The sequence below is a fragment of the Cetorhinus maximus genome, chromosome 9, assembly GCF_964194155.1.
Source record: "Cetorhinus maximus chromosome 9, sCetMax3.hap1.1, whole genome shotgun sequence".
In the NCBI taxonomy this organism is placed as follows: domain Eukaryota; kingdom Metazoa; phylum Chordata; class Chondrichthyes; order Lamniformes; family Cetorhinidae; genus Cetorhinus; species Cetorhinus maximus.
In genome coordinates this window covers 83151872-83176198 of record NC_135887.1, presented here as the reverse complement: position 1 = coordinate 83176198, position 24327 = coordinate 83151872, and the positions used below count along the sequence as shown (strand labels likewise).

The 24327-nt window shown below is 41.6% G+C and overlaps 1 protein-coding gene across 6 annotated transcripts in view; it reads left to right on the top strand.

Moving 5' to 3' along the window:
- The window catches only part of tkfc (triokinase/FMN cyclase), a 148244-nt gene that overhangs the window by 74376 nt on the left and 49541 nt on the right, over positions 1-24327 (top strand). For 5 of the 6 annotated variants that reach the window (XM_078548952.1, XM_078548951.1, XM_078548950.1 and 2 more), the window contains 3 exons: positions 4725-4906; positions 11485-11563; positions 18051-18140. In XM_078548952.1, coding sequence (XP_078405078.1) covers positions 4725-4906; positions 11485-11563; positions 18051-18140 — 351 coding nt within the window. The remainder of the gene's footprint in view (positions 1-4724; positions 4907-11484; positions 11564-18050; positions 18141-24327) is intronic. The other variant, XM_078548953.1, reaches the window with a different exon arrangement.

The window sequence follows — 24327 nt, the reverse complement described above, 5'->3', positions numbered from 1 at the left end:
ATCCCTGTCTTAAATGGGCGACCCCTTACTCTGAGATTATGCCCTCTGGTCCTAGACTCTCCCACAAGGGAAAACAACCTCTCAGCATTTATCCCCTCAAGCCCCCTAAGAATCTTATATGTTTCAATAAGGTCGCCTCTCATTCTTCTATACTCAAATGAGTATAGGCCCAACGTACTCAACTTCTCATAAGAAAATCCCTTCATACCCGGGATCAACTTAGTGACCCTTCTCTGGACTGCCTGCAATGCCAGTCCATCTTTCCTTAGATAAGGGGACCAAAACTGTTCACAGTATTCTAGGTGTGGTCTAACTAGTGCCTTGTATACTTTTAGCAAGACTTCCCTATTTTTATACCCCATTCCCTTTGAAATAAAGGTCAACATTCCATTTACCTCCCCTATTACCTGTCAAACTTGTATGTTAGTTTTTTGGGATTCATGCAGGAAGATCCCCAAATCCCCCTATGCTGCAGCTTTCTACAGTCTTTCTCCATTTAAATAATATTCAGCTCTCCTTTTCTTCCTGCCAAAGTGCATAACCTCACATTTTCCCACATTATATTCCATCTACCAATTTTTTGCCCACTCACTTAACCTGTCTATATCCCTCTGTAAACTTTTTGTGTCATCCTCACAACTTGCCTTCCCACCTATTTTTGAGTGTCATTTGCAAACTTGGTGATAGTACATTCATTTCCCTCATATATTGTAAATAATTGTGGTCCCAGCACTGATCCCTGTGGCATTCCACTAGTTGTAGGCTGCTATCCTGAAAATGCCCCCCTTATCCCAACTCTCTGCCTTGTATTAGTTAGCCAATCCTTTATCCATGCTTATGTACTACCCCCAACACTATGAGCTCTTATCTTATTAAGTAGCCTTACGTGCAGGACCTCATCAAACGCCATTTGGAAATCCAAATACATTATATCTACTGGTTCCTCTTTATCTATCCTGCTTGTTACCTCCTCAAAAAATTCTAATAAATTTGTTAAGCATGATTTCCCCTTCATGAAGCCATGCTGACTCTGCGTAATTATATTATGCATTTCTAAATGCTCTGCTATTACATCCTTAATAATAGATTCAAACATTCTCCCAATGATGGATGTTAAGCTAACTAGCCTATAGCTACCTATTTTTTGTCTCCCTCTCTTTATGAAAAAGAGTGTTACATTGGCAATTTTCCAATCCTCTGGCACTTTTCCAGAATCTAAGGATTCTTGGAGGTTTATTACCAATGCATCCACTATTTGTGTAGCTACTTCCTTTAATATCATAGGATGCAGCCCATCAGGTGCAGGGGACTTAACGGCCTTTAGCCCCATTAGTTTCCCTAGTACTTTTTCTCTAGTGATAGTCATTGTATTTATTTTCTCCCCCTCTTTTGCCCCTTGATTATTTAGTATTTTGGAATGCTATTAGTGTCTTCTAGCATGAAGACTGATGCAAAGTATTTATTCAACTCCTCTTCCATTTCCTGGTTCCCCATTATTAATTCCCCAGCCTCATTCTCTAAGGGATGTATGTTCACTTTGGCCTCTCTCTTCCTTTTTATATATGTAAAGAAGCTCTTCTGTCCATTTTTATATTACTGCTAGTTTACCCTCAAAGTTTATTTTCTCCCTCTTTATTATTTTCTTGGTCATCTTCTGTTGGTTTTTAAAACTTTCCCAATCTTCTATCTTACCACTAATCTTTGCCATATTGTATGTTTTTTCTTTCAATTTGAAATACTCCTTAACTTCCTTGGTTAACCATGAATGGTTTATCCCCTTCCTAGAATCCTTCCTCCTCATATCTTTGTTGAGAGTCATGAACTATTTTCTTAAACGTCAGCCATTGTTCATCAATGGTCTTTTCTGTTAAACTGCTTTCCCAGTCCATTCAAGCCAACTCTGCCCCCATTCCTTTGTAATTACCCTTATTTAAGTTTAGCACAGTTGTTTCCAACCCAGGTTTCTCGCTCTCAAACTGAATGCTAAATTCTACAATGTTAAGGTCACTGTTTTCTAGGGAATCTTTTACTCTGAGATCATTTATTAAACCTACCTCATTACACATTACCAGATCCAAAATAACCTGATCCCTGGTTGGATCCACAACATATTGTTCTAGGAAACTGTCCCAAATACACTCTGTGAATTCTTGTTTGTGTCTACCTCTGCCAATTTGATTTTCCCAATCTGCATGAAGATTTAAAGTCACTCATGATTAATGTACTGCCTTTTTTACATGCCCTCATTATCTCTTGATTTATTCTCTGTCTGTTAGCAGGCCTATAGATTACTCCCACCAGTGTCTTCTTCCCCTTGTTATTCCTGACCTCCACCCATATGGATTCTACATCTTCTGATCCAAGATAATTTCTTGCTATCGTACTTATTCCATCTCGTATTAACAAAGCTACCCCACCACCCTTTCCTTCCTGCCTGTAATTTCGAAAAGTCACATATTCTGAATATTTAGTTCCCAACTTTGATCTCCTTGTAACCAAGTCTCTGTAATGGCTATAAGATCATACCCATTAACCTCTATTTGTGCTGTTAATTCATTTATTTTGTTCCGAATACTATGTGCATCGAAGGGCCATTAATTTTGCCTTTTTATCATTTTTTCTCCTTTTTCCCTATTTTGCCACTTTTTTAATGTTTGTACACTCTGTCCCTTCCTGTCACACTCTGGGTATCATTGCTTAAATAGCTACCCTGCAGTGCTGCCCATATCGTTTTGCTTTGTAAGCCTACATATCCTCTCTGCAGAACCCTCCCCCCTCTATTTACTTTAAAGTTCTTTCCAAACCTATGACTGCCACCATCTAGAAGGACAAGGGCAGCAGACACATGGAAATACCAACACCTGACTTATACCAAGTGAAATATATCGCCTTTAGTGTTGCTGAGTCAAAATCCTGGACTTCCCTCCTTACGAGCACTGTGGATGTACCTACACTACATAGAGTGCAGCGGTTCAAGAAGGCAGTTCGCCACCACCTTCTTGAGCACAATTAGGGAAGGGCGATAAATGCTGGCCTAGCTGGTGACGTCCACATCCCAGGAACAAATTTTTTTTAAAAACTGAGTGCAGTACTCTGCTTGGGATCTAACCAAAGCTCTAAACAGCTCTAGCATGACATCTATCCATTTATATTCCAGCCCACTTGACATAATGGCCAACATTCATTCTATTTTAATTATTTTTTGTACCTGCCTACTAGCTTTTTGTGGTATCTGTACTAGGATCCCTAAGTTTTTCTGCTCATCCACAGTTCCTAGCTTCTCACCATTTTGAAAATATTGTAAACTATCTTTCTTAAGTCCGAAGCAGATGATCTCTCATTTTCCATCTGCCCCATTTTGCCCACTCACACTCGATCAATGTTCCTTTGCAACTTTCTACTCCCATCTATACTTTTTATTGTTGTCATTAGCAGTCTTCAGTGTACCTTCATCCAAATCATTTATAAACATGGTGGAAGGGAAACCGACCGCCGCCTGTGATTGGCACCGCACCGCGATTTTACACGGGCGGGCCAATTAAGGCCCACCCAGCGTGGAACGTGAGCGGAAGCGCTCAGTGCTGCCTGTGCGGGCGGGGGGGAGGAGTGCAAACGGATCTAGAGTGAACTTCGCGTGCGAAAGAGCACTTCAATCTCCCTAAGGCACGGAGCTGTTCACCTTCTCTTGGATTATTCACTAGTTCAGGCTTATTACTGGATCGAAAATGGCCTGTTCCCTCGTTGGTTTAAATTTGGAGGAACCTTTTTGTTAGAGCAGTACGCAATGTTCACATGGCACCTAAAATATTTGATTTCTTTCTGCTAAAACATTAGAAAGCCAACTATAATTCAATTATTTGCAAGATGTCAGTTGAATATGAAAAGCTGAAGGAAGGGGACATGTAAAAGGAACTCTTCAAAACTCTCATTTGGTTTGGGGAATGATGAGGCACCTAGTTGAAGAATTCCATGAGACTGACAAATTAAGATGGGGGGGTTGATTTGATAAGGGCTTAATTACATTTCAGAGTTGAAATGGTACTAAATGGAAGAAAACAAGCTAGGAAAGTCATCAGGTACCATTATTTTTATTTATTTGTTCATTGGATATGGGCATCACTGACATTTATTGCCCATCATAATTGCCGTTGAGAAAGTGGCAATGAACTACCTTCATGAACTGCTCAAGTCTTTGTGTGGGTACACCCAGAATCCAGGATTTTATCCAGCAACAGTGAAGGAATGCCAAAATTCCACCAACTATAGCTACAGCTCATGCCGTGCTTAGTTCAGGATAACAGAGGAGAACTGGCTTCATGGGCTCAGGCTCTGCAAGGATCCAGTTTAGGATACGTGCTTTTAGCTGCAAGAGTGTTTGTAGGTAACTTGAATCATGGGTATGGCAGTCAAGGTCTATGAACAGTCTGCCACCACACTCTTCCAGGCCAGTATCAAGTGCGGTATCAGCCAATGCGCAAACAAGTAACTTCTTTCAGTAGCCATTTGATCACCCTTTCTCCTCTGGATCAATGTCCATTTTTTGATTATGTTTCTGTGAAGCGTTTTGGGACATTGTCAATTACCTTCAGAATCTGTCTGCCCTGGGGAAGTTATTTGGTTGTGGGGAGCTAATTTTGGTGGTTGGTAGGGGGTTAGAGTCAAGAAAAACAAAAAAGGTCTATTGTGACACTTTGTTTAAAACATTTTGTTTGTGCTTTCTCTAGCTGGTGTACTACTGATTGTGAAGAACTACACAGGTGATCGGCTAAACTTCGGCTTAGCTCTGGAGGAGGCAAAAGCAGAGGGAATCGCTGTGGAGATGGTTATTGTAGCTGATGACTGTGCCTTCACCACGCATAAAAAAGCTGGGAGGAGGGGTCTGTGTGGTACAGTACTCATACACAAAGTAAGTCTGATATATAACAGTGCTGAGTTGAAGGATTGGAAACGTGAAGCTTTACTGAGAGATCAGCGTCACACAATTACCAATGGACTGATAGTAAAAAAAAAGTCACAGGCCCGGATGGCATGCATTCCAGCATGGGAAGAAATAGCTGAAGCACCAATTGTAATTTTTCAAGGTATTTTGTGAACAGGAATTTTCAAAGGACTGGAGGACGTTAAATGTTAGACCCTTGTTCAAAGCTAGAAAATGATAAGTCGTTTATTCGTAACTTGGTTGTAGGTAGATTCCTAGGCCACAAAATTTAGCTCCATGCCGTCCATTGTTTCAGTGCTACGGATGTGGTTTTAGTATCAAAGTGGCATACATGCTGTGCGTACACATTTCAACTGGTGTGCACTGAAAGTATGCATTTTTATATGCTGATTGATACCAGCAATGCAGTTTTCAACCTTGCTAGTACAGCTAATGCCCTCTTGTAAACACACACAGCTGAATATGCATTCAGCAGCAGGAAGGACTTCTACATTAGTACTGTTTAAACAGATCAGGAACTAACTTTCAGGTGAATTGCTGATCGATTTTCACTGGCTCTGCCTGAGTTTTTAGAAATGCTGGGAGTTTTCTGGTGTTGTTCAAAGTCAGTGAAATTGATAGGGAGAGGTATGACATGTGGTTCAAATCAGGCCAATTGCTCCCAGTCATAGGTGTCATAGTTACCATCCCCTGTTGCCTGTAGCATGAAAGAGAGATCGAGCACAGGCAAGATAGAAGAAGCAAGCTGTTCAGAGGCCTTATCCATCCAGGGTCTTCAGGGAGAATTTCTCTTACGTCAACCCAGGAACAGAGTGTGCATTGTCTCCATTTTATGAAGAATGCATCATTCTTTGATGTAAAGGCTTATCACCAAATTTGTGCTTTAGATATTTGTATTTCTGTTTCAAGCTTGCATGTTTTAACGCTTTTCTCCTCTTTCATGCAGATGAAGGAGAATTGGCTTTTTCCAGCCATTAATTTTCAGAGATAGGGGCTATGCACCTGCAACTTCCTGTAAAGTACTCCTTGTAAATGCCACTCCCTGCTGGGAGTGTGGAATTAGGCCTACGCTTCAAGTTACAAAGCTTGTCTAATAATGTAAACGCTTGTTTTCACATTTCAGGATCATTCATGAACTGAGCCAGTTAGGAGAAGTGTCAACTTTATTAAAAATGGGGTTGGCATGCATGGCATGGTAATAATGATAGCAAGAGTGAAAGGTTGACTTGGTGCAAACAATGGGGGCTACTTCAAACCAAATGCAGATTTCCCAGGAAACATTGACTCAGGTAAGCTTGAAGCTGCACCACCTGCTGCGTGCAGATGGGTCACACCAGGATTTTTTTCGTAAGTGACCCCAGTACAACAGGCTGAGTATGGTGGTGATAATTTTTTTAAATAAAAAGGAAGGGTTCACAGAAATATAGTTTACAAAATGGGTCGGGGTTATCTCTGGCAGATTTGGCCAAACGCTTTGAGTATTTGAGTTTGAGACATTGTTTCCTCTGTGGCTAAAGAGTAACACAGTAGGGTTTGCCTTACTGAGAAACATCAAAGGATTGCAGACTGTAATTTTGAGACATATCTATGGTTAAACTATTCGCGTTAGACACAATGGACTAAAAAATGGATATGGCCAGTTCACAGGTGTAAGGATGGCTGATCAAGATGATGCAAGCCACATGCAATCTTTGTACTGCCACTCATCATGATGATTGCAGTTTGCAGCCTGGTGCTAAACATGCTGCTGAGTGACTGTATGCTCAGCAGGATTAATGCAAGTTGCAGTGAGCCTGCACGCTTTCAAGCCAGCCTGCACCTCACAAGGAATAAAGATAACAAACGGAGTAGCAAGCTAGAGAGAAGGCCCCCAAATTCTCTGATGTAGTGATAAAGGCCTCAGTCCAGGGGCTGGAAAGGAGGAGAGACGTCATGTTTCTGCAGGAGGCCCTCCTGGCATACACTGTGAAGAGAATGAGAGCAATTAGACATTAATGCAAAGAGCCTGTCTCCGAGACACTGACTGCAATGCCACAAAACTTTCATTTCCTTCACAAGTGGCTAGGATTAGTGAATACATCTTCATATATCATATCCTACCCACTGTACCAGCAACCTCCGCTCAATCCACCAGACCCCCATCACTCACCCATCCACAATCTCTAGCAATCAAGACTCATGCCTAACATTCATATATTTTCCTCAAGTGAGTAATGTTGTTTGTTCTCTCTCACCTGTTTCCTGCAGTGGTGCATATGGACAGTCAGTGAGGTAGAATCTTGTTGCTTCTTTTTTGTTGTCCTTTTAAAAAAAAGTGTTTTTTTAATATTCTTTTTGTGTTATATTGATTTTGTATATTGTATATAATTTTCTTGTTATCAGCAGCAGCATTATTATAGCAACAGCTGTAATACTGTCGCATTATGTTTAGCCTTTGGCATACTTACCACTGCTTCAAGCCTTATAGCCATATCTCAGTTTCCACATACTTCCAACTTTCAGCTATGACAGGTACATGACCTAAACATATTGCAACGCATTCATTGACACTCTTGCATTTGTTGCAGGGCAAGGTGGTAACACAATAGGAGGGAGCAGCAGAGAAATGATAGACACATCTCTGCCTCCTGAGCCCCTTGGAAGAAACAGTATTCTGAATGATTGGTGCAGCAGTGATTGAGGCTGTTGCAACCGGCATCACTGAAACCATCCAGGATGATGGTATGTTCCTGCCTTTTGCACCTTCTCAAATCCTACTTCACTCTCATTCACAATCTGGTATAAAGTTCAAACTGCTGATGCTGTGACAAAACATCTCATACTATCCATATCCTTAGTGCCCACCCTTACCCTAACCCTCCCCTTGTGCATTTTTGTTTTTAGGTAACCAAGAACTGCCACCTGGCCAGTCAATGCATTTTGACAATGAAGGGCGAGAAGAACAGATGTCAGACTTCTCATTTGGTCTGATGCTCACAGACACCAACTCAGATACTAGGACTGTGGTACTTTATATGGTAGCATAGAGGTGGAATTAGCACATGACGTGCAACCGGGCATAAGTGGACTGCAACCAAGCCGAGGGAAAGAATAGTGTGTGCCATCTTCCCAGAGGACGAAGTCGCAGACAAGCTCTCCTGCAGAGGACTCAGATGAAGACTTCAATATGGGATGGCATACAGAAAAAGGCAGATGGGCGTGCACACAGAAATGATTGGCTTATCTGTCAGGCCTGCCACAGAGCCTATTGTCACTGGCAAGGAACATGGAGGGGTCAGGCTTGAAGAAAGCACAGGGCTTCAAGCAGCGATTGGAGTCAATCCTTTCCAGCATGGAAGTGGTGACCAACTGCGTGACAGCATTTGTAGACCCAGTATTCTGATGGTTACTGTGGCCTCCCAATGTCTGAGTATTGCAGTGGAAGCTCAGATTGAGGCCCTAGGATCTGTGCTTGCTTCCATGCAAGCCCAGTGCTGTGCATGCTTAGACTGCTTCCACCATGGCTACAGATACCAGTGCTCTAAGGAGTTTGCAGGTCTTGCAGCATTCCATCATTATGTGCTCCGGCAGATTACTGGAATTGCTGAGGTGCTGTTTGGGGAAGTGGCAGAGGGTCTTTGGTACACAAACCTGCTTTCCTTTTTTCAGGATGACAGCATTCATGCTCTTAACTACTGCCGCTCCACCAGTGCCTCTGCTGATGCCTGTCAGCCAGGCAGAGCCCAGACTGCTGCCACCCACAGTGATGCAGTCCTTCATGGCCCAGAGTGTGGCCTCAGGAAGGTCCTGCAAGGCCATCTGCAATCTGCGCCAGTGAAAGATGTCTTTCAAGACCTAACTTGCAGCCACAGGGATAACTCTGCATAGGGGCATGAGGCTAGGGAAAGGCACCCGCATGACAGGCGCTAAGGGAAAACACCAGGGTGAATATTTGAGTATCATATGTGTTATTGGGAATCTTGTTGAATAAATTTGTTATGAGAATGCTGTGATGGTTTGCAACAGAGGGCTAGAAAATTGGGGAATTGAGAAATGTGGAGAATTGTGGAACAATGGTCATGTGGAGATGATATTGGAGTCTGATGAGTCACTCACAGGCACTGTCTAGAGCAATATGTTGAGGATGTCTCTTTCCTTTCTCTTCCTCTTTCTCCTCCTCCTGAGGTGCTTGCTGAAGCCTGAGTGGCAAGGGCTGTGGTCTTATGATAGCCAGCTTGTGTAGAACGCAGTAGATCACCACAAGTTCATAGGCTTGCCTTCGCTGTCTCTCAGCTTGGGCTTTGAGCCAAGCCTCATTATGTATGCTGGCTGAGAGCCCAGACAGCTATTACATTATGAGAACAGCTGCTCCCCAGAGGAAACATTTGACAGCTCAGGATGCCTGATCTCTGCGGTCAATTTCACAATGTTTGTTGACACAAGTTAAGTGGTTTAGGGTCTGTGGCTTTAAAAACTTCAGAGGGCCTGGATGATTTACACTTTAATTAGCTGGCACTGCAGACCTTTTTTTAACAAGCACAGGAGAAATTTATCAATGGATTATATTTATTCAAAGCCCTTTTTTAACACATCCCACAATGCACAATGGTATTCATTGGTTCTGGAAAGTGTACAGTGGGTCAACAGGCATGGAAATACCAGAGTTTGGTATAGGGGGTGGGTGGATGGGCAGAGCTTAGCATCAAGGTGGCATAGGCAAACATAGGGGGTGGGTGGAAGAGCAGGGGGGGGGAATGGGTGGAAGAGCAAAGCTTGGCACGGGGGCCTGAGGGGACATAGATGGGTGGAAGGGCAGAGCTTGGCATAGGGAACATCAGGGGATATAAGGGGATGAGGGGGCGTAATAGCATAGGAGGGTTGAGGGGGTGGGTGAGGAGACGTAACCTGGCACAGGGGAGATGAGGGGACCCTTTTGAGATTACCTTTCAATAAGTCCCCTCATGTAGACTAGGGTTCACGACTTCTCTAAGGGGTTGTGAACTATGACTTTTCAAAAACCTGGCCCGACTCCATGAAAATTGTGGAGGAGCAGGACATGCTGATCTCCGCAATGGAGCCAGACAGGTCAGGAATGCTGGATGCGGGCTTTTGACAGGAACCAGCCTCCACCCTTTAAAGGCACTCCTGAAAATTATACAGCCCGGGAATGGGGTCGGTAATCCCAAAATTGGGACCCGTCTGATATTTTTAAAAGGCTCCCGAGTCAACCCGATACAATGAAAATCCAGGTCAATGTCACTGAACATATAGATGCTTTGTGAATTTGCATCTAAATAGCCATTCCAACGTTTTGTTTATGAATTTATTTGCATAGGTGCTGTGGGTTTTGTTGTTACTTGTTGTCTAGTCTTGATAATTATCTAATTCTTCCATATGGTCAACAGCTGACGCTTTTATGCGTGTCAACCTAGAAAACGTCAAAGCTGAAAAATACCTCCACGAAAGTGCACATATCCCTTTGATCGCTGATGATAGAAATAACAACCAAAATCTCAAAAACAGCCCTGTTCATTGGTGTATAATCGGCGCCATTACTTAGCGGTAGCAGTATTTTGTTGTATTGTAATGCATGGCATTTCAAAGCTTCATCATTATTTTGAAATTACATTTCACATTTTCTGCTTAAAAATGAAACCTGAAGTCCTTTTTTGTAAGATGGAAATAAATCGATTCTGCTAAGAGTGCAGTGGCAGATGAATGTTGCAAGCTGCAAGTATCTCCATTGTGGCACTTTTATTTGTTATTGTGCCTGGGTGTATAGTAATTCCTGGTTGCAATAAAGAGAAAAGAAAATTGCTGTATGAGCGAGATTCTGTACTTCATGCATATTGCTCTAACATTCTGCAAGGTGTACTGACTAATACATTTTAGAAGACAAGACAGAATGCAAAACCACAGACTGGTTTATTAATTAATTATTAAATGAACAGAGAAACATTTGAAGTATGGCTTCATTTCGTAACAAATACTGGACTCAATAATGAGCTAAAGTAAGAAGTTTTCTTGGGTTTCCTCTCTTGAAAATTTGGTCCTCTACATAGGCCTGGTTGGCTGTATTTTTCAGGGAAGTTTACCTCCTACCTGCCTCAATTAGCAGCCTTTTGGAACTGACATTGAATGTATGCTTTCCTGAAGGTGGACAACATTCCATCAGACTTGCTGGTCTGGCTTGGCTGTATTACATAACTCTTCCTTCCCAACTCTTTTGTGAGCTTAAGTTAACCTGACTAACACTGCAATGTAACTTCCTACCCAGGCCTCTGCATGAAAATGAGCCAATGATACAGTAACATTTGGGTGAATAAAGGACTAGCTGTGGCACTGATGATCTCTATGTTTGAATACCCTGATAGTTGTCTAAGATTATAAATGAAGAATAACCACTTGGGAGAGGTATTCAGGGGACCTTTGGAATTGTATTACAGCAGGGAACCAAACATTTTCAGAAAAGGATGGAAGAAAATTATAAAAAAAAACTTTTTAATAATTATATCTAAGTCTAAACCCTTCCCCTGTGTTTATTGTACTAACTTTGCTGTTGACAGATGGCTGGGGCCATGTCTGAAATGGGGAAACCACTTGATGAAATTGTAGAGAGACTGAACACCGCTTTACGTAAATTAGGTAAGTGATCAAGTTGCAGAATCAAGCCGTGGAAAATATTCTAGTTGATTGTAGTTAATTCAATACACTTAGAGCCTGCAGGAGATATTAAGGGTTCAATTAAGAGGAAATTCAATCTGTATTTGTGACTGGAAATCTCCAACCCGTACCGTTTATTGTCACGTTACATTTAAGAAGTAGGCAGGATTGCCTGAAGGATAAGACTATGCTGACTCAAATTAGTTTAGACAAAAATAAGTGGAACTCTCAGAAGTGGGCCTACATTATCTAAAATTGGATTTCTCATCCTATTCGTCTTGCAGCTGACTGCACCCACCAAAGTTTCCTGCTTTTAATAGTAATTGCATAATAGATTATAATGGGAAACAATTCTGCATGGCTGCTGGAGCTAATGGTCTATAAGGAAATAACTAGACTGAACCAACTCAGACAGATTAGAAAAGATTGTGTGTTTTGTTGTGCAGGAGTAAATACGTTGCTGAGTTGGTTCTGCAATAGCATTACACCTCTAACCAAATGGTAGCAAGTTATTTACAAAGGAAGAGGATTGATGCAATGGTCCAAGGTGTGAGAGGAGAACTAATTTGCCTATCACGTGATTATTTGGGAAAGGAGAAGCCAGTTGGTTGCCAGCTTTGTTTCACCAGTGCAGAACTCCTGACAATTCATCCAAACACCATTGACTCTATGATTCAAAGGGGGGAGTGGAAGGATATCATTCATCCGGACCAAAATTTGGGACATTGTCGGACTGTATTTCCTGTGAACTGGCAGCCTTAAAATGCTGTGCTCAATTGCCTTTTGTATCCAGTTCTATAATGATACCCCATGTATGGAGCATACAGTAGACAGGCTCCTTTCTCCACTCCATTGGAATACCACCTCCAACACGGCATTTTCTGCTTACAAACATCGGTTCGTTTGTTAATGCCCAATTACAACTCGTCCACTTTGTAGTATTTTCCTAATGTTTCAGAGATATTCTGCACTACAAAAAGTGGACCTGCCTAATAATTTGAATTTAAGTAAAATAAATAACAGCAAAATGGAAATTTCATGCTTTAAGATTTGGAAATTAATAGAACATTGGTTTAAGCAGCTGAATTAGAGGAGGAAACCTTTTATGTAATGATCAGTGAAATGTATATAACCTGTACAGTATCAGGCAGAGGTGAATCATTCCCTTTGATCTGGCATGTACTGTGTATATTCAAGAGGTGACAGATGAACTTGGAGCTTAAATTGGTATTAATTATTGCCTGTTACTTACCCCCTCAGTGGAAAGTTCTCTGCAAAATACCTAGAGCCCATTACAGTTATATGGACAAATGCTTATTATTTGCCTTATTTTTGGTGTTGCCAGCGACAATTTAGAATTAGAGTATTGCTGAAAAAAGACATTTTTTGTCTGAGCTTTTCATTTTGTACACACCAAGACAATTCGCAAAAAAATGCCAATGTCAGGAGAAACAACAAATTTATACTTTATGAGAAGAGAGTGCTGATTGATTGGCAAGTGGACTCTGATTGGCAAATGGACTCTGATTGGCAGAGGCATTGCCATGGAGGATGCACCAGTTGATGATGACTGACAGTTAACTGCCAAGCAGTGTTTGAAATTGAACCAGGCAGCTTGACTCTAGTTGGTCAAGATATTGCCCTCGGGAATGAACCAGCGAATGGCTCTCATTTATTTTGTTTAGTTGAAACAAGTGCAATGTGTGTACACGTTCTTTCTCTCTGCAAAGAACAGGGCCCTGCATATAGACCCGGGTTTGAATCCTGCCACGGCAGATGATGGAATTTGAATTCAATAAAAATCTAGAATTAAAAGTCTAATGACCATGAAACCGTTGTCGGTTGTTGTAAAAACCCATCTGGTTCACAAATGTCCTTTAGGCAAGGAAATCTGCTGCCTTACCTGGTCTGGCCTACATGTTATTCCAGATCCACAGCAATGTGGTTGATTCTTAAATGCCCTGTGAACAAGGGCAGTTAGGGATGGGCAATAAATGCTGGCCTAACCCACATCCCATGAATGAATGAAAAAAAATTAACATATGTAGCTTCCAGTACACACATTTAGAATTAGCCAAGTTAATTTAGAATTAGAAAAATTAATTAGCCCAAGGACTGTCTAGTTACAGTCTTTCTCTGTGCAGAGGACCAGCATAGAGTCATACAAGCTATACTTCACATTTTTGTAATGATACAAATGAGAATTATCCTGACATGAATTGAATTTTTTATTCAGTCTGGGATCGCTCAGATGGCAAATGTACAATGTGCTCTTGTAGCAAGCCAAATAGACCAGAAATGTCCCACATTATATCCTCAGTTTTTCCAAAGTAGCTGATAAAAGTGAGGTGCTCAGAGTTGACCTCTAACCCCTGGGCTAGGGAGAGAAATAGCAGCCCTAGCCCTGTTAAGTGATCCCTTTTGGAAAGTGTATGTGCATGGATGTCAGGCGTGAGAGCAGGTTTAGAAACGATTGTAATGCCCACCTTCAGTTGAAAATGTTGTCCATTGTTAAAACGACGGCCAGAATTCTACGCGGGCGCGCACCGAACCTGACAGCGCATTAAATCGTGCGAGAAGATGTTGGGTTCTTGCTGCAGTAGGAAGCTCGCCTGCCAACAATTAAGCAGGCAATTAAGCCCATTAAGGAAGCAATTGAAACTGATTTTACATGGCCCAGTCACTAATACGGTTGGCCAGGTGGGCTTTACATTTTCGCTAAAACCTCAGTCAAGGGCAGGATGAAATGTCCGGGGCGAAATATAATAAAAAAAGGATATCTATGTATGGATGTTTTTTGAGTTCTGCTGTCAGGTGCTTGAATATGCTAAATAGATACAGTTTGGTGCATTATTTTCTTGCCATTTAATCTGTCCAAGTGTGCAGCTCCGCAGCAGCTGTCTGCCTTCACTTTTGTCAGCGCCCGCACTCTTCCCGCTGCCCCCCTGACAGCACTGAGGCTTTCTCAGCATGTGTTTCACGCTGGCTAGCCATTAATTGGCCAGTGTGAAATTGCATTTGGGGACTGATCACACTTCCTGGCTCGTTGATCGCGCGCACCTGACGAATGTAAGATTTAGGCCAACAACTTGCATTTCTATTGTCCCTTTTAATATAGAAAAACATCTCAAGGCTCTTCCCAGAGCATCATCAGACAAAAACAGATTCTGAACCAAAGAAAGAGATATTAGCAGAGGTTAACATGTCTAAGGTAAACATATGTATGAACATATGAATTAGGAGCAGGAGTGGGCCAATCAGCCTTTCAAGCATGCTCTGCCATTCAATAAGATGATCTGATTTTAATCTCATATTCCTGCCTACCCTCATTTCACCCCCTTATCAAGAATCTATCTACCTCTGTCTTAAAGAGATTCATGGACTCTCCCTCAACTACCTTTTGAGGAAGAGAATTCCAAAGTCTCACAACCCTCTGAGAGAAAAGATTTTTCCCCATCTCTGTCCTAAATGGGCGAACCCTTATTTTGAAACAATGACTCCAAGTTCTACATCTCCCATAAGAGGAAATATCCTTTCCACATTCACCCTGTCAACTCCCCTCAGGATCTCAATGGTTTCAATCAAGTCTCATCTTACTTCTCTAAACTCCAGCAGATACAAGCCTAGTCTGTCCAGCCTTTCCTCATAAGATAACCCACCCATTCCAGGTACTAACCTAGTAAACCTCTGAACTGCTTCTAATGCATTTACATCTGTCCTTAAAAAGGAGACCAATACTGTACACAGTATTCCAGATGTGGTATTATCATGCCCTGTATAACTGAAGCATAATCTCCCTACTTGTGTATTCAATTCCCCTTGCAATAAACAATAACTTTCTATTAGTTTTGCTAATTGCTGCACCAGCATGCTAACCTTTTGCGATTCATACAATAGGACACCCAGATCCTTCTGCATCATAGAGCACTGCAGCCTCTCACTGTTTAGATAATATGCCTCTTTTTTATTCATCCTGCCAAAATGGACAACCTCACGTTTTCTTACATTATACTCTATTTGCCAGATCTTTGCCTACTCACCTAATCTATCTATATCCTTTTATAGCCTCCTTACATCCTCTTCACAACTTAATTTCCTACCTACTTTTGTGTCATCAGCAAATTTAGCAACTATACCATTGGTCCCTTCATCCAAAGCATTTATATAAATTGTAAAGAGTTGTGGCCCCAGCACTGATCCCTGTGGCACACGACTTGTCATATCCTGCCAACCAGAAAATGAGCCATTTATGCCTACTCCCTGTTTCCTGTTAGCTAGCCAACCTTCTATCCATGCCAATATGTTACTTCCTACGTCATGAGTTTTCATTTTCCGCAAAATCCTTTGATGAGGCACCTTATCAAATACCTTCTGAAAATTTAAGTACAGCATATCCACCCCTTTGTCCACAGCACCTGTTACTTCTTCAAATAACTCCAATAAATTGGTTAAACATTATTTCCTTTTCACAAAGCCATGTTGACTCTGCCTGATTACCTTGAATTTATCTAAGTGTCCTATTATAACGTCTTTAATAGCTTCTAGCATCTTCCCTGTGACAAATGTTAAGCTAACTGGCCTATAGTTCCCTGCTTTCTGTCTCCCCCACTTTTTGAATAAAGGAGTTATATTAGCTATTTTCTAATCTAATGGAACCTTCCCCGAATCTACTGAATTTTGTAAAATAAAAACCAGTTCATCAATTATCTCGCTAGCCACTTCTTTTCAGACCCTAGGATGAAATCCATCAGGACCAGGGGACTTGTCAACCTGTAGTTCCAACAATTTGCTAAGTGATTGTAATTTTCTGGAGTTCCTCCCTCCCTTCCAATTCCTGATTTACAGTTATTTCTGGGAAGTTACTTGTTTTCTCTATAGTAAAGACCAATGCAAAATTCCTATTCAACTCATCTGCCATCTCCTTATTTTCCATTATGAATTCCCCAGACTTACTTTCTATAGGACCAATGCTCACTTTGTTAACTTTTCTTTTTTAAATATCTATAGAACTCTTACTGTCTGTCTTTATATTTTGAGCTAGCTTTCTCTCGTACTCTGATTCTTCCCTCCTCATAATCATTTAGCCATTCTTTGCTGTTTTTTACATTCTGCCCAATCTTCTAACTTGCCACCCATATTTGCACAATTATATGCTTTTTCTTTAAGTTTGATACTATCATTAGCTTTTTTGGTTAACCATGGATAGTGGATCCTCCCCTTGGAATTTTTCTTTCTTGTTGGAATGTATCTATTCTGTGTATTCTGAAATATCTCCTTAAATGTCTGCCACTGGATCTCTTGACCTACCCCTTAACTTAAATTGCCAGTTCACTTTCGCTAGCTCTGCTTACATGCCCTCGTAATTGACCTGATTTAAGTTTAAAATACTAGTGTTAGTCCCAGTGGTGTATTTTAAGAAGGTCTTAAAGGAGAAGAGGGAGAGCGGTTTAAGGTGAGAATTCCAGAGTGTGAAGCCTAGGTGACTGAAGCGGGGGAGGGTACAAGAACAGGCAGAATAAGAAGAATGGACCGTCCAGAGAGGGTGTTTGTAGAGCTGGACAAAATTACAAAGAACTGGAGGGGAAAGTGATGAAGAAATTTAAAACCAAGGATGAAAATTTTTAGCTAAGGTACTTGCGAAACTGAAAGCAAAGCAGTGTCGGCGAAGACAAGTCGAAAAAAGAACATTTGCTGGATAAGATATGGGCAGCAGAGTTTTGAATAAACTGCTGTTTATGGAAGGTTAAGGATTGGAGGCTGGCCATCAGAGCATTGGAATAGTCAAGCATGGATCTGACAGAAGAATTTTAACAACACATGCACTGAGGTAGGAAGAGGCTAGCAATATTATGGAATTGGCACCGGGTGGTCTTTCTGATGGAGGGTATATATGGATTTGGAAGCACAGCTTCAAAACAGAACATCGATATTGCAAACGATTTGGTTCAGCCTGAGGCAATAGACAGGGAAGGAGATGGAATTTTTAGTAAGTTATGAAGTTTGTAGCGAATGTGGCATGCTAGTTCAGTGTTTAGCTGAAGGAAATTGTGACTTTTCCACGACCATATATTAGACAGTCAACACAGAGGCATTGGAGAGGCCGAGAGAGCTGCTGGAGCAGCAAATCAAATATGTGAAAACTGACCCCATGTCTGAAAATGAGGTTAAGAGTCAGCGTGTTGGTGAGGAAGAAGAGGAGATGAGTGGGGTGTCAAGGATGACTCCAGAGATCATGGTTTGAACAGGGGAAGTGAAGCCATCATTGTTTAGACATACACTTGAAGTATGGCTACCTGGAAAATTCTGCCCTAAGTTACTGATCTTTAGGACCTTGGAGCTCCTGTTTACCATTTATCTGTTCAGCTTAAATATGGTTCCATCAGTGTGGTTCCAGTAGAAACAGAATCATCTACACAAGTTCCTTTGATTATTAAGTTTGTTATTTCTCTATGTATATTTTCCTCCTCAGGTACAATGGGAATCTGTCTGTCACCCTGCAGTGTCCCTGGATCGGAGCCAACCTTCAATCTGGAAGCAGACGAATTGGAACTTGGACTGGGTAAGAGGCTGTTCAAAGCATCAAGCTTAATATACAGCATAATGGTACAGTACTGGTTACAGTACAGTAGCATAGCACACTTAGCTCAGCATGGATACAAAAGAACATCCCTCTCATAGAAACATAGAAAAATTCATGGCACAGATGGAGGCCATTTGCTCGTTATGTCCATGCCAGCTGAAAAATTACTATCCAGCCTATCCCCGCCTTCCAGCTCTTAATCTGTCCCCTGTAGGTTATGGCACCTCAAGTTTACATCCCAGTATATTTTAAATGTGATGAGGGTTTTACCTCTACTAACCTAGACCACCTCTGGGTGGAAAAGCTCCTCAGCTCCCCTGTAATCATTCTACCAATTACTTTAAATGTATGCTTCTTGGTTATTGGCCTCTCTGCTAACAGAAATAGGCCCCATCTATCCACTGTATCTAGGCCCCTCATAATTTTATACAGCTCAGTTAAATATTTTCTCAACCTCCTCTTTTCCAAAGAAAACATCCCCAACTTATTGAATCTTTCCTTAAAGCTAAAATCGTTGATTCCTGGCAGTGTCCGAAGAAATCTCTGCTGAAACGTCTCTCGAGTGATCACATCCTTCCTGTAATGCAGTGACCAGAACTTTATGCATTAGTCTATCTGTGGCCTAACTACAGTTTTATACAAGGCTAGCATAACCTCCCTGCCATCATCCTCTAGGTCTCCACCAATAAAGGAAAGTATTTTATATTCCTTCTTAACCACCTTATCTTCTGTTTCTCCTACCTCCAGGAATCTGTGGACATGCACTCCAAGTTCCTTCTATTCCTCTACATGTCCCAGAAGTCTACCATTTATTGTGCATTTCCTTTCCTTTTTTGTCCTCTTCACATTAATTATTTCTCAATTCTCTTGATTAAATTCCATTTGTACTTTTTTGCCTACCTGACCAGTCCATTGATAGCTTTCTGCAGTCTCCAGCTTTGTTCCTCAATATCAACCCCATGACCCATTTTCATATCATCTGCAAACCTCTTAATCATGCTTCTTAACGTTTAATTCAAAATCATTGATACATGCCACAAACAGCAAGGGACTTAGTCCTGTGCCCCACATAACCACACTGGAAAAAGCCTTTCCCATTTACTGTGACCTTTTGCTTCCCATCAGTGATCCAACTTTGGATCCAACTTGCCACATTCCATTGGACCTCATGAGCTTTTAGTTTTCTGGCCAGTCTGTCATGTGGAATCTTGTCAAAAGCCGTACTATAATCTACAAAGACCACACCAAATGCGCCAACTTCATTGACCCTCCTTGTTACCTCCTCAAAATATTCAATCAAGTTAACCAGACACAACCTTCTGTTAACAGACCCATGCTGACTATCTTTGATTGATCCATGCCTTTCTAAAAGATATATAACATCTCAAATTTTTTTCCAATAATTTGCCCACCACCAAGGTTAGGCTGACTGACTTATAATTACTCGGGCTATCCTTCCTCCTTTTTAAACAGTACAGCCTTAGTTGTCCTCCAGCATGACACTTGTAGTCAGAAAACATTGAAAAATGATCAGAGCTTCCACTATTTTTTCCCTTACTTCCCTTAGCAACCTGAGATATATTTCATCCAGTATTTGTGAATTATCCACTTTCAAATATTTCCACCCTCACTGTTCAGTCCATCAAATATTTGACAGTTCGTTTCAGTTTTCCCTGATTTTATATGCCAATATTTTTACATGTATCCTCTTTGTTTTCCTAATTTCCTTTTTAATTTCACCCTTGCACTTTATAAACTCATGTATGCTTTCTGCAATGTTGTTTAATCTTTTGGCATCTGACATAAGCTTTCTCATTTTGCCTTATCCTACTCTGTATGCTCTTTGACATCCAGGATGATCTAGGTTTGGGAGTCCTACCCATTTTCATTGTGGGGACACGTTTGTTCTTAAACCCTTTTTATCTTCAACTTCAATGCCTCCCATTGCTGTAGCACCCATTTACCTTTCCTGGAAAGTTATGGTTGGACCACTCCTGTGGCCAGACTGGAGGCATTTCAGAATATATTCTTTGTAATTTTAATAATTCTAATAGTAGTCAACGGACCTGGAATTTCAGTAAATGAATTATACAGTCCGGGTGCACGAGCCTGTGCTGATCTCGGCCTGGTTAATCCAACCATCTTCGACTGCTTTATTAATGATGTTGCCACTCTCATTTGAGCAGGAATTGAGCTATTTGCTCATGAGTTTTTAGTGGCATATCCTTAAAATTAGAACTTGACAATTCAGGGGTCATGTCAATAATTCTTCATACAAAGGTATTATGAAGAGATATTAATGTCTATAATGTTATTGGAAATTATTTTAAAATTGTAATTGTAGTGCCTATGTGTGTCTTAATTGGATTAAAACCAGCTAGTCTGGGCGCTTTGATGTAAAGTAGTTTTGAGCTGTTAAGTAGGTAAACGTATGGAAGAGAAGGTAAAGTGTACATTTGCATTTGTTGAATAAAGCATTCAAAAGAAGGGGTAAAATCTTGCACCTAGCTGGGAGCTGCCAAGCAATGTGTTTATGTTACTAATCAAATTGCTGAATGAAAGGATTATTGTTAGGAGAGGTAAAATTTAAAAAAACCTAGTAATACAATGGAAAATTTACATTTAAAGGGGAAGCTAGGTATAAACAGAAAAGAGTTTGTGTGTGTAGGTCAGAGGCATTTAAGATCTAACCAGCCTGTAAGCTTACAATTGTGCCTGCAAAGGAAACAAATAGAAAGGAACCTCATTTTGAATTCGTACGGTCAAATGTGCTTTGACTTGTGTCTGTTTAAAGCCTATGGGCAGAATTTTGCCCTTGCCATGCGGGCTCGGTGGGGGCAGGCGGGAAGCCGTTCGTCGCCCGCAATCGGGCCCAGAAGGCAATTTCACACTGGTGGGCCAATTAAGGCCTGCCAAGCATGAAATGTAAGCGGCAGTGCTGAGCGCGGCCTGCGTGGGCTCTCTGCCTCAGGGAGATAAACTGATTTTGGATAAAAAATTAAAGATCTTATAAATGTTATGAAACATGTCCCCTCATGTGATTCTGTCACATGAGCAGGGACAAGTTTTTAATTCAAGTGTAAAATTTTTGTGATTTTTTATTTGCTTTATGAAACCTCATTCCACCTGTGGATGAGGTTTCCTAAAAAATGTAAAGGCAGTTTTCGCCTGCCCACCAACCGTTAGGTTGGACGGGCAGCGTAAATTTGCATTTAATTAACTTTTTAATGGCCTTAACAGGCCTTTTAATTGTCGGCAGGCGCTCTGCCGACTACGAACGAAATATCGCGGGACTGCGCGATGACATTGGGATGCTCGCCTGACATCATCACGCATCATTTTACTTTCAGCCAGGTCATGCGTGCGCGTGCCTACCGAGCATAATTTTCTGCCCTGTGGGTTATTGTTGCCTTGGTGAAGATTTACCTGGGATTAATTTGGGGTTTTGTTCAAAAGTTATTATGGTAGTAATTTGTAGACATGTGTATATGTTTAATTTGTTGTTAAATTAATAAATGTTTAATTTAGTTTTATATAAAAACCCTCTTGAAGCTTGGTGGTCTTATTCCTGAATTTAGATCTGCATCTCAAACATACCAATTGAAAATATAGGTTATTACAGTTGTTCAAATTTCCCTCTGGGATTTAACCAGCTCAGCCTTTACCAACTGCCAAAGAATAGTGGAAATCTGGAACTCTGAAAAATTCATTGAGGCTAGGCCAATTGATAACTTCAAAACTGTAACAGATAGTTCTATGTTAGGTAAATGTATTAAGGGAATTGGAATAATGGCAGGTAAATAGAGTTGAGGTACAGATCAGCCATGATTTAGTTGAATGACCAAATCGACTAGAGGGCCAAATGGTCCGCTCCTATTCCTATATTCAGCTTTGTCCACAACTTTTCCAATAATGAAGCCATACTTGCTAATCCCTCTTCGAATTAGAAGCTTAACTGGACAAAAGATCAACACTGGCACAAGAGTTGGACAGAAACTGGGTACTCTGACATTTGGATCATCTCCTTACCCCATGATGTGTCTTCCCCATCCACAAGGTTCACATCAGGTTTATGATGATTTGGTCTTAACTTCCCTGGGTTGGTTCAGCCGCAACAGCACAAATGATTCTTGATCTCATTCGAACGGAGCAGTCCACTTAATTGGTCCTTCCACAACCATACTCCATATCCACCCGCTTTCTACTACCAGTTGTAGCAGTATGTACTACCTGCGGATGTACTGCAGCAACTTTACAGTCTTACCCAACAGCCCTTCCCACCCTTGCAACCTCTACCACCGAGAAGAACAAGAGCAGTGGCATCATTGGAACACCGTTACCTCCAAGCTCCATGGCAATCATCTTAGCATAGACATTTTACATTGCTCCTTCAATGCTATGGAGTCAATATTGTGGGATTCCCTATCCAAAAATAATATGGAAACAACATCACTACAAAGAGAAGGCCAGCCAGCATCCTCTGAGGGCACCTAGGGATGGGCAATAAATTTTCTAGTGTTACCAACATGCACAGAACAAATACAAAATAATGACCTTGAGAGTTAAGGAGAGGGAAACTGCCTAGAGTTCCTAACCCTGATCACTATCCATTGACCCCTTTTGGAAAGTGTATGTACCTTTGTGGCCATCAGGCAAGTATAGGGTAGTTAAAACAAAGTATAGGGTAGTGTTTGGCTACCCACTACAGCCAAATAACATGACCATAGTCACTAACTAAGCTCAGCTACAATGAAAAACCACTTTAATAACATAGCAAACATTGTTAAGCCAGTGGAACCACACCTTAGAAGTCATGATCCTTACAAGGGCTGAGGGGAAAGGACGCTTCGTTGCAGTCAGTGCAAGCACATAATCACTTCACTCCACACATGGGGCAGAATTTTCCCCCTGTTGGGGGGGAAGTTGATGGGTGGGCGCGTGCGGGCACGCTTCTAATCGGCACCCCCGATCGGAGGTGTGGTGCCATTTTATGTGGGCGGGCCAATTAAGGCCCTCCCAGCGTGATGTCCGCAGGGAAGCGCTATGCTCTCCCTGTGCGGGCAGGGGGGAATGCCTAAAATCGAGAGTGCGCTCTTTTGCGCATGCGCACGAAAGAGCACACTCATCTCCCTGAGGCTAAGTGCTGCCTCAGGGAGATCGCCTCTACTTTCCAAAATATTAAAAATACAAAAAAAAATTCCCTTACATGTCCCTTCATGTGACAATGTCACATGAGTTGGGACATGTTCATAATTTCCAAAACAACTTCATTAAAATTTTTAAAACCCTACATGAAACCTCATCCCGCCTGTAGATGAGGTTTCATGTTTTTTCTAGTTCCCGCCAACCTTAAGGTTGGACGGGCAGGTCCACTAATTACTTTAGTTGATCTGTCAATGGCCTCAATTGGCCATTGACAGGTTGGTGGGCGTGCAGCCGATTTTGCTGCGCCCCCGTCTTCCTGAAAATTTAAGTGGGGCACAATGACGTCGGGAGTTCCGCCCGACATCACCGCGTGTCATTTTATGCGTCGGTGAGTGGGCCCCACCCCTGCTCGCCGACGGTAATATCCTGCCTATGGTCCCATTCTGGTGAGAGAACACATCTTCCTTTGTCCGGACTTGGAAAACTAAGAACCCTTTCCCAGGCCATCTCCTTCTGCAGGGTAGCACAGAAAAACAGAACATGGCCCATACCAAGGCTGGGATTCATCAATGGATAATTACACATAGGTTAAAAAAACTGTGTTCAGTGCTGCTGAAAAGAGACCATTATAATTGGACCTCTATCACTAACCTGCATGAGTCTAAATATTAATAGGAAAGACTCCTGTTCTGTAAATTCAGTCTACTGACAGTATGGGTTAGTCTGTGTTTCTGAGTGGCTTTGCCAAGACAACTGATAAATATATTCATGGCTCAGTGGGTCATGCAAAACAAATTTTTACACCGAGTTATATAGATTAGGAAGTTCACACATTCCCCAGCCTGGCCTCAGCCACAGCAGTTTAGGAGTGCTGCTGTCTCTACCACTGAGTCAAGTTATTAAAAAAAACTATTAACCTGGGTCCCCACTTCAACTCCTGTTGGAAAGTGCATTGGTGTGGATAGTAGATGAAACAGGCTGGGATTTGGCTGAGATACATTCTTTATGCTTGAATAGAATG